Source organism: Pleurodeles waltl, chromosome 7 (genome assembly GCF_031143425.1).
Source record: "Pleurodeles waltl isolate 20211129_DDA chromosome 7, aPleWal1.hap1.20221129, whole genome shotgun sequence".
In the NCBI taxonomy this organism is placed as follows: domain Eukaryota; kingdom Metazoa; phylum Chordata; class Amphibia; order Caudata; family Salamandridae; genus Pleurodeles; species Pleurodeles waltl.
The window spans coordinates 135,777,391-135,792,126 of NC_090446.1; the positions used below are offsets into that span (position 1 = coordinate 135,777,391).

At 44.6% G+C, this 14,736-nt stretch overlaps 1 protein-coding gene across 3 annotated transcripts in view; it reads left to right on the plus strand.

Moving 5' to 3' along the window:
• KIF3B (kinesin family member 3B) overlaps nt 1-14,736 on the plus strand; it is an 89,605-nt gene that overhangs the window by 58,259 nt on the left and 16,610 nt on the right. For all 3 annotated transcript variants that reach the window (XM_069243385.1, XM_069243386.1, XM_069243387.1), the window contains 4 exons: nt 1,903-2,004; nt 2,270-2,392; nt 2,575-2,693; nt 2,866-2,979. In XM_069243385.1, coding sequence (XP_069099486.1) covers nt 1,903-2,004; nt 2,270-2,392; nt 2,575-2,693; nt 2,866-2,979 — 458 coding nt within the window. The remainder of the gene's footprint in view (nt 1-1,902; nt 2,005-2,269; nt 2,393-2,574; nt 2,694-2,865; nt 2,980-14,736) is intronic.

The following is a 14,736-nucleotide window of genomic DNA, read 5'->3' on the forward strand; positions in this document are numbered from 1 at the left end:
CAGTGCATTGAAATGTGTTATGTACTGTTATATAACTCCAGTTGAATTGTCCCTATATGTGCTAACTGCAGCTACTTCCTTGTCGCATGTGATCACCTTCAGCTAGTGTTCTGGGAGTTGATCTTACATTTTTCCCATGTAAGTATAGTTATCATTTGTAAAGTGTGCCTGTACCACTATTGTAGTGTAATAACTATGTAGCCATGTCTGATTATCTGGAGCAAACATAGCTTACCCAATTGGTTTCATGTAGAGCATTCTGCCTTCCCTGGAATTGGTTTGCAAGGGTGTAGGTGTGTCTAGGTGGATGAGGACCCCTTGAGTTTTCAGTTTAGTATACAGTTCAGGCGGTGTGTCCATATACATGTACAATGGTACCTTGCATCAATGTGAAGGTATAAAGACCATGAGGAATACTAAGTTTTGTACCTACCACCCTTATAAAAGTAAGGTAGGTGGATATTGGTCAGATTGTTTGTAGCACTCTCTGTACACTTGAGTGGTCCTGAAATAGGACTGTTAAGAGATATTGAGAAGGTGTCAAATATAGCCTTAGGGTTAAAGGCCCAGCATGCCGAATGTTCCACTAAAAGACATCTTATGTTATGTGGGGCAGCTTCGCACCTGTTTATTTGGCGAAGGGTTCTTGCATTCTTTTACTATGCACCTCTCTGCTCCTTGAACACAAGAATTCACTCCGGAAATCATTATACACCTCTGCTTCTTGAACATAAGAATTAACTCCGGATACAGGCATACAGTTCCTTTCTATAAATGTTTTCTGGTATTGGGGAATCATTTTTTACATTCACACAATTTGATTTTGGAAATAAAAACTTATGGACGCTACCATTATAGACAAGCAAAATGTTTACTTCTTATTATGACAGACACTTCGCTGTATGTGCAGTGGAGGGATTCATGAACGTGAAACAATTCAGTGGAGATCAGCATATATGCAGGGAATATCGACAACGATAGGTGCTAGAGAGACTGCAGTCAAGCGGGCACATTGATCCACCTTATGTAGGATTGCGCACGCTTCCGCTCCTTCTGTGTGCCAGTTGGGGAAGTGATCATGCAGGTTGCAGGAGAGGACAGTGACCTTACTGCATCACTGGTCTCCCTGGCAATAGTGGGCTAGCAGATCCTGTCTAGATATACATTATTGTTTTGCAGTGTGACCTTGGTCATGGGCAACAGGGAGATAATTAGGTTATGGGTAATCTGGCGTGCTGAGAAGACTCGATCTTAAACATGGACACGTGTATGAAGGCAGAAGAAACAGTTTATACAGAGCGCAGATACCCATTTAAGGTTGAGAAAGTCTAGGAACTCTGGAAGGCATTCCGAGTAATAGACCAAAGGTGGGCAACATTTCCACAGACCCATGAAGGGAGACTCTGGGAAGGCTTGTGGGTCTTTCGGCTGTTGCCTATTCTGTTAGTACACCAGTAGGCCCTGCTTTGCATTCTGAAACACCCACCCTGTTTGCTTCTGTCAAAGCCTACTGGCTAAAGTTGCTAAAACTGTGTCTGACCAAATGTTCTGTATTTTTTGTTCTTTTTTTGCTTTCCTGTTATGCAAAGTCTTTAATATCAATGCAATATGATATTGCAAGTTGTTAATGAAATAGAGTGGAAAATGGGGGAAAAGATGATTCTTCGCTGGATGCAGCAGGTTTGCTGTAAGGTGTAATGGCTGCAAAAATGATCCTGGGTATGGTCTTGTGCTCAGTCTGACTCTACAATTGATCAACACAAGATCCAGCAGTTTCGCTAAGTGTTGCGAAGTGACAGCCTGGGCGCTCTATATTCTTTTGTATGTGTACCTTTGATCGGTAAAATTTTGTGGGCTTTTAAAGATAACATTTGCTTTTCTTTTTGGCTATGTGTATCCCAGGCCATGGAGAGCAAGCTTCTTGTTGGAGGGAAGAACATAGTGGATCACACAAATGAGCAACAGAAAATTCTAGAGCAGAAAAGGCATGAAATTGCAGAGCAGGTAAAAAAAAAGTCGTTCCTTTTTGCCTATTATCTGTGTCAATATTGTAATTGTCATATGTGAGGGATCCAAGGCTAGGCTAATGAAAATGGTAGAGCAAACCAAGAAAACTCCTTGTAGAGTAATCAGTCTTTAAATGAAAGTTGGGAATCCTAGTTATATAAAAGAAAATAACTGCATGACCATAGAGCTTCTTGTATGGAGTCTCGACTTGTAAAGCATTTTAGTGGTGGTAATTTAATCCGATCAGACTTGTGTTCCATAGAAACGCCGAGAACGAGAGATGCAGCAGCAGATGGAGAGCCGGGATGAGGAGACCTTGGAGCTAAAGGAGACCTACAGCTCACTGCAACAGGAAGTGGACATCAAGACTAAAAAGCTGAAAAAGGTATAACACAATTACCTGGAAGGTAGCGTTGGTGCATGTAATGAACCAAATATTTGCTTTAAATATCACTGGCTTTTCGTAGGATCATCCGTTCCAAGCCCTTTGAACCTGTATCTTCTCTGTAACTCAGCCTCCTTCATTAGTGCCTTACCTTGTTACATTTTATCTTTTGCTCGGTTTAGCTGTTCTCCAAGCTGCAGGCAGTGAAGGCAGAAATTCATGACCTCCAGGAAGAACACATCAAGGAGCGCCAGGAGTTGGAGCAAACGCAGAACGAGCTCACCAGGGAACTTAAGCTCAAGTGGGTTCATGTTTGCTTAAAGGTTTGGCAATTGGAGTGGGGCTAATTAGTTTCTTTTGGAAAGGTAGCAGGGTCTAATGTCAGTTTTGTTGAAGATGGGAGATTATAATATGTACTGTAGAAGTACACACATTTGTAGTAGACACACTGATACCATTTGTTCTTCGTTTAGGCACCTGATCATTGAGAACTTCATTCCTCTGGAGGAGAAGAACAAGATCACAAACCGGTCCTTCTATGACGAAGAAGGAGACCAGTGGAAATTGCACCCTATAACTCGGCTTGAGTAAGTTGCTGTCTTAACACACTGTTCTCTATTTCTTAATCACTTTCCTATGGAATTTAATACATTACCCTGTTCCTTTTTAGATGGCCACACACTGTGTGCTTGTTTCTTTAAAAACCTGCTAGATCTGACTTCCAATACCAGTTCTTATCTAGCGCTCTGTTAGCCTCTTCTACCTCCTTCCTAGCTGGCTCTGAAATGTCTGTGCCAGCACCCAGGCCTGGAACCCCTCTCTAGCAGAAACTGTCACCTTGTAAGGGTTGTGTGTTTAAAGACCCAGGGATGGGTGAATCCTATCAGATGGTCTTGCTGAGACCTGAAGCCTCAGATTCTAGGTTCTGGATATTCCAGCACCATGAACCAGGTCCTGGGGACAAAGTGGACCGGTGAGCTGGGACAGGAAAAGGCGAAAAATTAGACTTTAGGCTGAACAGCCCTAGTTTACCTTCTTAAAACAGAAGCCATTAACACATTCAAAGAATGGAAAACATGCAATTCTTGTTTGCATGTCAGATAAATGAATCTATTACTCACTACATGGAGGCTATAGGGTTGCAACGTCCTCAGGTGAATCTTGGGTTAAATGGAAGAAGAACTGGTAAAGATAAGACAGACGGGAGTAGTCGCAACAACAACATAATCTGCCTAAAAGGAAGCTACCTGCAAAGGCACAAGGACAACAAAAACTTTGAATGAAGGCAAAGCACAATGCAAATTGATTGGAGAGTGAAGTGTATAGTTGCCAGACGGAGTACAATTGCAGACCTCTTGGTCTGTCTCACCTGCTGTGACCTTGACAAGGATTCCAGATGTTACTGGATTGGGCTAGCCCACATCAGGGAATCCACTGCTCACAAAATATCTTGCATTGGGCTGTACACCAAGTATTACCTAAGTAAATGCCTAGCTTCCACCTTCCAGGATGCCAAAGACTCCACAAAGGCATGCTTCTCCGGGTTGGAGATGCACATTCTGCCCAAACCTATGTATTCATGCCTTGGAGCATCTAGGTGCTGAATAACAGATGCTTATTGATGCCCCACTTGTGAGACTTATTTTATTGACTTAAGAAGAATCAAAAGCTAAATGAATCCTCTTGGATTTGGACCAGTTATTGTTGGGTCATACACATTCTCCTGGACCTTTCAGCATCCAGTCCTTTAGCCCTGTTCCAAACACTCTTACTTTTGCCATCTAATGCAGTTCTGGCTGCAGTAGGGTCTTGTGCTCAAACACCTCCCTACTATACACCAGGGATCAATCACCTCCAAGGGAAAGACCAGATATGGTAATTATATTTGATATGATTCAATATCCTCTGCCCTCAAGGACTCCACTGATTATTCCGTGTTAAACTGACTCAATTACAGCCCTTCAAGCAACTCTCCAGGAATTTTGTTATTTGTTTTTACATTTCAAAATGTAGTTTTAAATGCACTTTTTTAAGCATACATCAGTCTACATTTCAGAACAATCGTGCCTTGGATAGGCCTCTGATATGGTGTGCGTCTCATTTAGAAATAGGCAGCCAGTGTACATAATTATATTACATAATTATGTGAACAAATATTGAATTTGAAGTGTTTGGCCTCCACCCATGTTTATGACTTCAATAAAGATTCTTGTGATGCAGAACCACAACTATAATTAAGTAATCAATCCTTATGCAGGGTACTTCCTCGTAAGACAAACAAACAAAAAAGAGTTCAAGCCAATCTTTTATGCCACAACAGAGAAAAAGTGGGGGAAGAAGAAAAAAGTCAGAATGTTGACTATGCATCAGATCTTAATCTAATTTCAGAGCGGATGTTTTCCATAGACCTTCAAGATGCATATTTTATGTTACATTTGCTCTAAAGCACAAATAACTCCTGTGATTTGCAAAGCAAATTTAGTATTTTTGAATTCTAGATCATTGCATTCAGCAACAAAGGCTTCATTGAGAGATCTAAGTTGTCTTTCTTCTTAACTGTTCGCCACCTACAAAAAACGCAAAATAACAAGTCTTTGTGTCCCTGTTTTAATAGAAATGCTTTCTTGGTCAATTAGACAAGGAAATACCTTTATGCCTTTCCTACAGTTCTCTTAATTGTGGATGGTGACGGTGTTCAGTCAAGCCATTAGAAGAATGATCCTGGTGTATCTTCTGAGTGGCCGCAGCAGTGGTGGTTCACAGCTCTGCTTCATCTATTGGTGATGACACACAGTAAACTGCTGTACAAAGTGCATCTTCCAACCAGGGACAGGTCAGAATGCAAAATAAGTCATTGAACTTAGCAGCTTTGCAATACAGAGACTTAACCTGAAACTAGACTGTATAACTATACGTGGAAGAAATAAAGTGACCTTTCACCAGGTCATTCTGTACCTTTTTATACGGTAGATATTCTGTATATTGTAAGTCAGTAGGAACCTTGGTCAAATGAATTGCCGAGATGGCAAGGTTTACTGTTTATTTCTTAGTAAAATCTGCCGTGCCTCCATAAACCAGCACCAAGCAGTGATAACTGTTATACCAGCGTCCATTGCAGGCTTCATTCCTATCTGTACTAATGATTAAGGACCGTTTTGGTAGGTCTAAGGAGTTTACAGGAGTTGGGCATTAGCCTCCCAGTGGGACTGTAACATAGTACTGTTTAAACTAATGAGCCCTCCATTTTAAACCACACAGACATATTATTACCCCTTCCGTGAAAGAGGATGTTTGTAGTAGTCATTATCTCTGCACCTAAGGTGAGTTTGATGTGGGTGCTGTAACACTGAACCATATACCAAAGTGTCAAGTGTGGTTGGGTAAAGAAATCATGCAACATTCTTCTGTACAACAGTTTTAGATTTCTATATTAATCAACCTACATTTTCAACTAATTTTCTACAAACAATACCATGCCAGCATAAAGTTTTTCATATACCTGATGTCGAAAAAGCACTGACATACTATCTTAACAAAACCAAGGACATTGGTAAATGTAACCAATAAGTGGCTAAATTACTGACTGCTCCTTACTGGAATGGCAGATTCCAACAAGACCATTGCCTTTTGGATGAACTTACCTATCATTTTCGGTTACCAGAAGGCAATTGGAGCTTTTTTCAGACGACCCAGAGCTCATGTTAATAGAGTGGAAAGCAGCAACCACATCCTATTTTAGGAATATCTTTATTTATCTTCAGAGCAGCTACCTACATATAGTTCAGTATAGAGTTTCAATGCATTTCTGACCAGATGATAGGTCAATACCAAATACCCTGTTGGGTCCAATGTCTCTACAAAACCTGTACAATGAATCTTCTAATATGTTGTCCACCCTTTTTATTCTTCCTGTATTATGTGGGATTTTCATTAGGGAACTGCATGAGTTTTACATTAAATGTTGTGTGAATGAATATCGTACTGAAAAGATCCAATTCCCTTTTAGCTTTTGTTGGTAAAAAATGGATGCAGCAGTTACAATTGGAACTTGAGTCTGTTAGTTATTTATGAGTTATATTGGGTATTTAAAAAATAAAGAGAGGAAAATAAAATGTACCTTTTTAATGGCCAAGTGCACATATGTTTAAAAAAGCCTGAAACATTTCTCTTGTAAAAGTATTCCAGGATTATATTCGGGGCAAATATAAGGGTAGGGACACAGTCAAATCCCCCCTACCCCTTTACACTTCAGAGAGTGATGTCATTGGACATGTCATGAGTGATGTAAAAGGTAATATCATAAGCAGTGCATGGCATTATAGTTAGTTCACTGAACTATAGCTGACTGAGTTCAGGGTTTTATTGTGTGTGTGTGTGTGTGTATATATATATATATATATATATATATATATATATATATATATATATACAGTTTTGCAGGTAATTATGGTGAATGAATATACATATATATACAGTTTTGCAGGTAATTATGGTGAATGAAGATGCGTGGCTCATGGGTGAGCAAAGTGGTGTTGGGGGTCGATCTCCTGGGGTTGAGGTAAGTACACAGAGGGGCCACAAGGCAGCACCAAACTTACACCCTCAGTGGCACAGGGGCTGCTGGGTGCAGAGTGCCAGTACAGTGTTGGGTGCCTAATGATAACCAATAGGAGAGATTCGTTTTGGAAAAAGTCTGCAGGCTTGGGCCTGGAGGATGAATTAAGAGGGGATGTAGGGACACCACCGGTCCAGCTCCCCTGGCCGTCGGGAACAGCTTAACAGGCAGGTCACGGTTAGGGGGAGTCTTTGGTTTGAGGCTGCAGGCTTTGAGGCAGAGTATGGCAGGGGTCAGCCCACGGTAGATTCAAACTCTAATAGGACCGGTGGGTCACTTGGACTCAGGCTGTGGGCATCGGGTGCAGAGGTAGGTCCGAAGGCGGGTCCGCGGTTCTTCAGGGCAGAGTTGTTTTCTTTTTAAGCTGGTTTCTTCTTAAACGGGTCCACTCTTCTCGGGAGAGCTTGATCTTTGTTGAAAGCAGACAGTCCTCCCAAAGCTTTGGACATCGCTGGGCTGCAGGACAGGTCTTCTTTTGGTGCAGGATTGTTGGGGGCTGCAGACGGGCCGGTAGGGCTGGGGCCAAGTCAGTTGGTGTCTGTAGTCTTCTCTGCTGGTGCGACTCTAGTGTCCAGCTTCTCAGATAATCAGGAATCTGATTTCTAGTGTTCAAGGGTGCCATCTAAATACTGGATATAGAGGCATTATTAGGAGTGCCAGGTGATAGTAAATGGGCGACACACCTTTAGGGTGACTACACTCTTTTTATCACCCCTTCCCTTGGGACGTGGACATAACCCTACCCTTAGTGGTCTAATTCCTTCCAAACAAGATGGAGGAATTTTAAAAAGTAGTGTCCACTTAAACTCGTCCACCTTAGGGGGTGGGATTGGCATGAAGTGGGCACTCCTCCTAATTTAACTAATGTTCCCACCTATGCTGCCGCCAAAAGTAGGATCAGGACGTGGGGGGGTTGGTCACCTCCACCATCTGGAGAGACCTGAGTTGCATTACAAAGGCAGCAAGGCGTTTGAAGCTCCCCGCCCTGGAATGTCCATCCTGCCTGGGAGAGGAGCTCACACCTCTGCCAGGAGCAGGCTTTTGTTTTGAGCCTTCGAGACCGTTGTCTCTCACCTCAGAGGGCCAGAACTCGGTCGAAGGTGGTTGCACTGGTTTTGACCAGTCAGTGTCCACGCTAGAAGTTTGTAGGTTTTCAGAGGGCACCTCGAGGTGCCCTCTGAGTGCATGTATTAATAAATCCATCACTGGATTCAGGGAGGGTTTATGAATACGAGATGTTGGATACTAAACATCCCTATCTTCAGTGAAGCCATTGTGTCACTGGGGAACTCGTAATGACCAGTGTCCAGCAGATGTACTTAAAATGGCCTCCCTGTTCACTTACTGTGTCTGAGAATCAACAAAGACATGGCAGGGGCATATCTGCTCATGCAGGTATGCACTCACATGTAATATAATGCACCCTTCAAGTAGGGCTGGAAGGCCTGCTAGAGGGTTGACTTAAATATACTGCATGCAGTGTAAAGGGTACACAGGCCTTGTCAGGTTTTCATTTTAGTTCTGCACCAAGACATGAAGCCTGCGAAAGCAGTACTTTGCGTACTTAGTGAGAGGGTCCCTGTGGGTGACACAGTTCTTGCTGCAGCCCTTAGGGGCTTTCCTTTAGCACCCCATGCCCTGCGTACCAGGAGTACCATTTATTAGGGGCTTACAGTGGTAGCTAAAGATTTGCCAATTGGGAAAACAATTGTGCAGTTTTGGAAGAAAGAGATCAATAGGCATAACCTAGCACCCTCTGTGAGTCCGCAGTAAATGGTACATAGGGTACTAAGGAGGGTCCCTTAGAGCTACAGCACGAATTGTGCCACCCTAAGGGACCCCTCACTGGAGCAAAGTAGTATCTTTCTGACATAGATACCCCCACTTTTTGCCTGGTGTCAGTGTGTTTTCACTGTAGAACACAGGAATCCTGCTAACACGGACCCCAGTGTCCGTGTTCTTTCACCTATATTTAGTTGTTAAGCAACTTTTACACCCCGCAGTTTGCATACTGGTGTACCTCTGTAAGTCCCTAATATATGGTACTTAGATAGCCAGGACATTGGTACACAAGGGGTGTCAATATATTATGCCACCTGTAGAAGCCTATGCAAACTGTGACTACAGGCCTGCTATTGCAGCCTGTGTGTAATGGTGCATGCACCTTTAACCCCAGATATAAGGTTCATCTTATATCATAGTCACTGCAGTCTGATCCTATAAGTGACCCCGAAGGTAGGCCCTTCAGCCCAAGGTGAGGGTGGCGAGTTCCAAGTGTGAGGGTACCCCACATGAGCAGAGGCATCCCTACAAATCCCAGACTCCTTTTTCTGGGCTTTGTAAGTGCAGGGAAGCTATCTTCGAACCTAGTCATGTTTGGTATCAAACATGTTGGAATCATGCAATTACACCAAAGTGTTAGTTGTGTGATACCATGTACTGTGTGGGTTCCTTAGAGGATCCCCCATGTCTGCCTGTGCAGCCTTGCAGGGTCTGCGTGCATGCCAGTACTGCGGCCCACCCCAGACACTGTTCTGCCCTCTTTCTGCTGAGCTGAACTCGGGCAGAGGAAGGCAGAACAAAGAATTTCCTGTAGAGAAGAGGTGTGACCGCGTCTCCTTCAGAAATAGTAATCTCTGGGCTGGGGTGAGGATGCTCCTGATCGCCATCAGACTGCTTTGAATGTTACATTTGGTGCCCTCCTTGCATAAACCAGTTTACTCCAGTACAAGAACCCAAGGCTCTCGCTCTGGTGTGAAACCACAGAAAGGACAGGGGAGTGACCACCCCCATGTCAAGCTCCTGGGAGCATCTAACTGGTCAGTCCAGCAGAGTAGAATCCCTCTGCGCCCCCCCCCCCCCCCCCCCCCATTGCCTCTCTCTCCCCCCCCCGTCGTTTAGGTGGGTCACTGCAGAAGCTTTCCAACAACACCCTTGCTGGGTTACTTAAGGGCTTCCCTGAGGGGTGGGGACCTAGATTCATCTGCAAGGTTCTTCTACAAGATTCTTGTCCAAGGCTGGTCTGCAAAACTCTTCTGCAAGACACTTCTGCAACATGGACACTGAAACCGCCGCTGGAGTTCGCCGGGAACCAAAACAAGACCAGCTAGTAGGAAGGCTCCTACTGCAACTTTGTCTCCAACTCTGCAACTTCCGTGGCGGTGCAATATATAATCACTTGTATAACTAAGTATATTTATAGTTATGTTAAGAAACTATAACTTGTTGCCCAAAGTTATTTTGCGGCACAAGTTATACTTTCTTCAGAGAAGTATAGCTATAACTGCTGAATTTCTATGGTTTTGTACGGGTAAAACGTCAACCTAACTATAACTTCCCTGTAGCCTTTGTTTTTGTTTTGTGACTTTCTATGTTTTTTTTTAACGTACATGTTAATATTTGTCAGGTTGTGGAAAGCCAATCAGGGCTGTGCTTTTCCCCAAGATCCAAGGAAGATCCTCAAATCAGCAGGTCAGCCTGGGAAAAAAGGGAATTTGTTTTGCCCACGAGGGGTCCCTAAGAGACTCCTACATGTGTCCTATGGGGTCAGCATACCTGTATCCTGACCCCCTATATGTTTTTAGACTGTTTTTTCCCACCCTCCCTGGCAATGCGAGTAACAAAATGGGGGCCACAACTTTTCTCTCAGGTTGCGGCCAGCCAATCAGGACCTTGCTTTTCCACCAAATCGGAGGAGGATCCGAGGAGGATCTGTGTCACTGTATACACAAATTTGGTTTTCATTTAATAACTAGAAAACTACTGGATGGAAACAATAAACTCTCTGGAACTGCTCTGTTTGGAGTATAGGCAAACAACGAAATGCAGCTCATGAAGGCAGTATTGGTGACACCCAAGTCTGTCACCCTAAAGAAACATAAGGAGCACAGGAGACTCCACTACAAACCTTACTACAAGAGTTAGCAGTAACAGTGGGTTCAAGCTTCTTATGGTCACCGCATTACCAACAACATCAGCAACATCAAAAGGCCTTCCAGCCTCCTAAGTTCACAAAACGAAGAAGTGATCATCAAAACCCAGCTGTTGCAAGAGTACCATCCAAGCAGCGGCTCCCTGTTTCCCCATGTTCCCTGGTCACTCCAACTGCGGTTGAAGCCCCAGAGATGAATTGGGAAGAGTGGAAGAAAATAACTAAATATAGATGGGTGCTGAATATTCTGAAAAAATAAGACTATTTTCACACTCCTGTCCTATTGGAACATTGCACATTTCTAAGATTTCTGGTGGCCAATGTGCACTATCCACACAGAGTCCTACCTGTTATTCCCACAGACATTTTTGAAGTGCATGTCAATGGTTGCTGCACATTTCAGGATGATGAGAATTTTCATGTATCCTTGCTTAGGCAATTTGCTTATAAAGACATCAACATTTTAGGACGCTTAGTATTACTACAAAATAACAGTATCTGTAGTTCCATGACTGGGCCGCAGAATGAAACATGCAACATCTCCAACAATCCCAGTTAAGTAGAATCATTACTTATGAGCAATCGTAAGTATGCATTTGGCTAGTGTGTGCTTCCTAGAAGACCGTGTTATATCCATTTGAAGTATTAGATGCTACAATAATATCTGATGGCTTTTCACATTCAATAATTTCTGGTCCAGTGTCACTCTTAATTTTTCTTGCCTCCAAGCACCCACTCACAGATAAGATCATGTAAGGAAATGCCTCCTTGGCATGGTTACCCCCTGACTTTTTGCCTTTGCTGATGCTATGTTTTGAATTGAAAGTGTGCTGAGGCCTGCTAACCAGGCCCCAGCACCAGTGTTCTTTCCCTAACCTGTACTTTTGTTTTCACAATTGGCTCACCCTGGCATCCAGGTAAGTCCCTTGTAACTGGTACCCCTGGTACCAAGGGCCCTGATGCCAGGGAAGGTCTCTAAGGGCTACAGCATATCTTATGCCACCCTGGGGACCTCTCACTCAGCACAGACACACTGCTTGCCAGCTTGTGTGTGCTGGTGAGGACAAAACGAGTAAGTCGACATGGCACTCCCCTCAGGGTGCCATGCCAACCTCACACTGCCTATGCAGTGTGGATAAGTCACCCCTCTAGCAGGCCTTACTGCCCTAAGTCAGGGTGCACTATACCATAGGTGAGGGTACCAGTGCATGAGCACTGTGCCCCTACAGTGTCTATACCAAACCTTAGACATTGTAAGTGCAGGGTAGCCATAAGAGTATATGGTCTGGGAGTCTGTCAAACACGAACTCCACAGCACCATAATGGCTACACTGAAAACTGGGAAGTTTGGTATCAAACGTCTCAGCACAATAAATGCACACTGATGCCAGTGTACATTTTATTGTAAAATACACCCCAGAGGGCACCTTAGAGGTGCCCCCTGAAACCTTAACCAACTACCTGTGTAGGCTGACTGGTTCCAGCAGCCTGCCACACCCGAGACATGTTGCTGGCCACATGGGGAGAGTGCCTTTGTCACTGTGGCTAGTAACAAAGCCTGCACTGGGTGGAGATGCTATCACCTCCCCCTTGCAGGGGCTGTAACACCTGGTGGTGAGCCTCAAAGGCTCACCCCCTTTGTTCCAGCACCACAGGGCATTCCAGCTAGTGGAGTTGCCCGCCCCCTGCGGCCACGGCCCCACTTTTGGCGGCAAGGCCGGAGGAGATAATGAGAAAAACAAGGAGGAGTCACTGACCAGTCAGGACAGCCCCTAAGGCAACCTGAACTGAAGTGACTCTGACTTTTAGGAATCCTCCATCTTGCAGATGGAGGATCCCCCCAATAGGGATACGAATGTGACCCACCTCCCCTTGGGAGGAGGCACAAAGAGGGTGTAGTCACCCTCAGGGCTAGTAGCCATTGGCTACTGCCCTCCCTGACCTAAACACACCCCTAAATCTTGTATTTAGGGGCACCCCTAAACCTAGGAAATCAGATTCCTGCAACTTAAGAAGAAGAGGACTGCTGAGCTGAAAAACCCTGCAGAGAAGACGCAGACACCAACTGCTTTGGCCCCAGCCCTACCGGCCTGTCTCCCTCCTTCGGAAGAAAACTGCTCCAGCGACGCTTTCCCCAGGACCAGCGACCTCTGAATCCTCAGAGGACTGCCGTGCTTCAAAAAGACCAAGAAACTCCCGAGAACAGCGGCCCTGTTCAACTAAGACTGCAAATATGTTTCCAGAGGAGCAGCTTTAAAGACCCCTGCAATCCCCGCCAGAAGCGTGAGACTTGCAACACTGCACCCGGCAACCCCCGACTCGACTGGTGGAGAAACAACGCTACAGGGAGGACCCCCCGGCGACTCCAAGACTGTGAGTAACCAAAGTTGTCCCCCCTGAGCCCCCACAGCGACGCCTGCAGAGGGAATCCCGAGGCTCCCCCTGACCGCGACTGTCTGAATCCAAAATCCCGACGCCTGGAAAAGACCCTGCACCCGCAGCCCCCAGGACCTGAAGGATCGGAACTCCAGTGCAGGAGTGACCCCCAGGAGGCCCTCTCCCTTGCCCAGGTGGTGGCTACCCCGAGGAGCCCCCCCCCCTTGCCTGCCTGCATCGCTGAAGAGACCCCTTGGTCTCTCATTGAAACCTATTGAAAACCCGACGCGTGTTTGCACACTGCACCCGGCCGCCCCCGTGCTGCTGAGGGTATACTTTCTGTGCTGACTTTTGTCCCCCCCCGGTGCCCTACAAAACCCCCCTGGTCTGCCCTCCGAAGACGTGGGTACTTACCTGCTGGCAGACTGGAACCGGGGCACCCCCTTCTCCATTGAAGCCTATGTGTTTTTGGCACCACTTTGAACTCTGCACCTGACCGGCCCTGAGCTGCTGGTGTGGTGACTTTGGGGTTGCTCTGAACCCCCAACGGTGGGCTACCTTGGACCCCAATTTGAACCCCGTAGGTGGTTTACTTACCTGCAAGAACTAACATTAACTTACCTCCCCCAGGAACTGTGAAAATTGCACTGTGTCCACTTTTAAAATAGCTATATGTGTTTTATGTAAAAAGTATATATGCTATTGTGATTATTCAAAGTTCCTAAAGTACTTACCTGCAATACCTTTCAAATGAGATATTACATGTAGAATTTGAACCTGTGGTTCTTAAAATAAACTAAGAAAATATATTTTTCTATACAAAAACCTATTGGCTTGGAATTGTCTCTGAGTGTGTGTTCCTCATTTATTGCCTATATGTATGTACAACAAATGCTTAACACTACTCCTTTGATAAGTCTACTGCTCGACCACACTACCACAAAATAGATCATTAGTATTATCTCTTTTTGCCACTATCTTACCTCTAAGGGGAACCCTTGGACTCTGTGCATGCTATTCCTTACTTTGAAATAGCACATACAGAGCCAACTTCCTACATTGGTGGATCAGCGGTGGGGTACAAGACTTTGCATTTGCTGGACTACTCAGCCAATACCTGATCACACGACAAATTCCAAAAATTGTCATTAGAAATTGATTTTTGCAATTTGAACTATTTTTCTAAATTCTTTAAAGTCCTGCTAGGGCCTTGTGTTAGTCCCTGTTAGCATCTCTTTTAGAGTTTAAAAGTTTTGTGAAAATTTGAATTAGAACCTAGAACTAGTTTTAGATTCTTAAAAAGTATTCCAACTTTTAGAAACATAATGTCTAGTGCAGAGATGAATGTGGAGGAACTCGACCTCACACCTTACCTCCATCTTAAGATGAGGGAGCTAAGGTCACTCTGCAAACTAAAGAAAA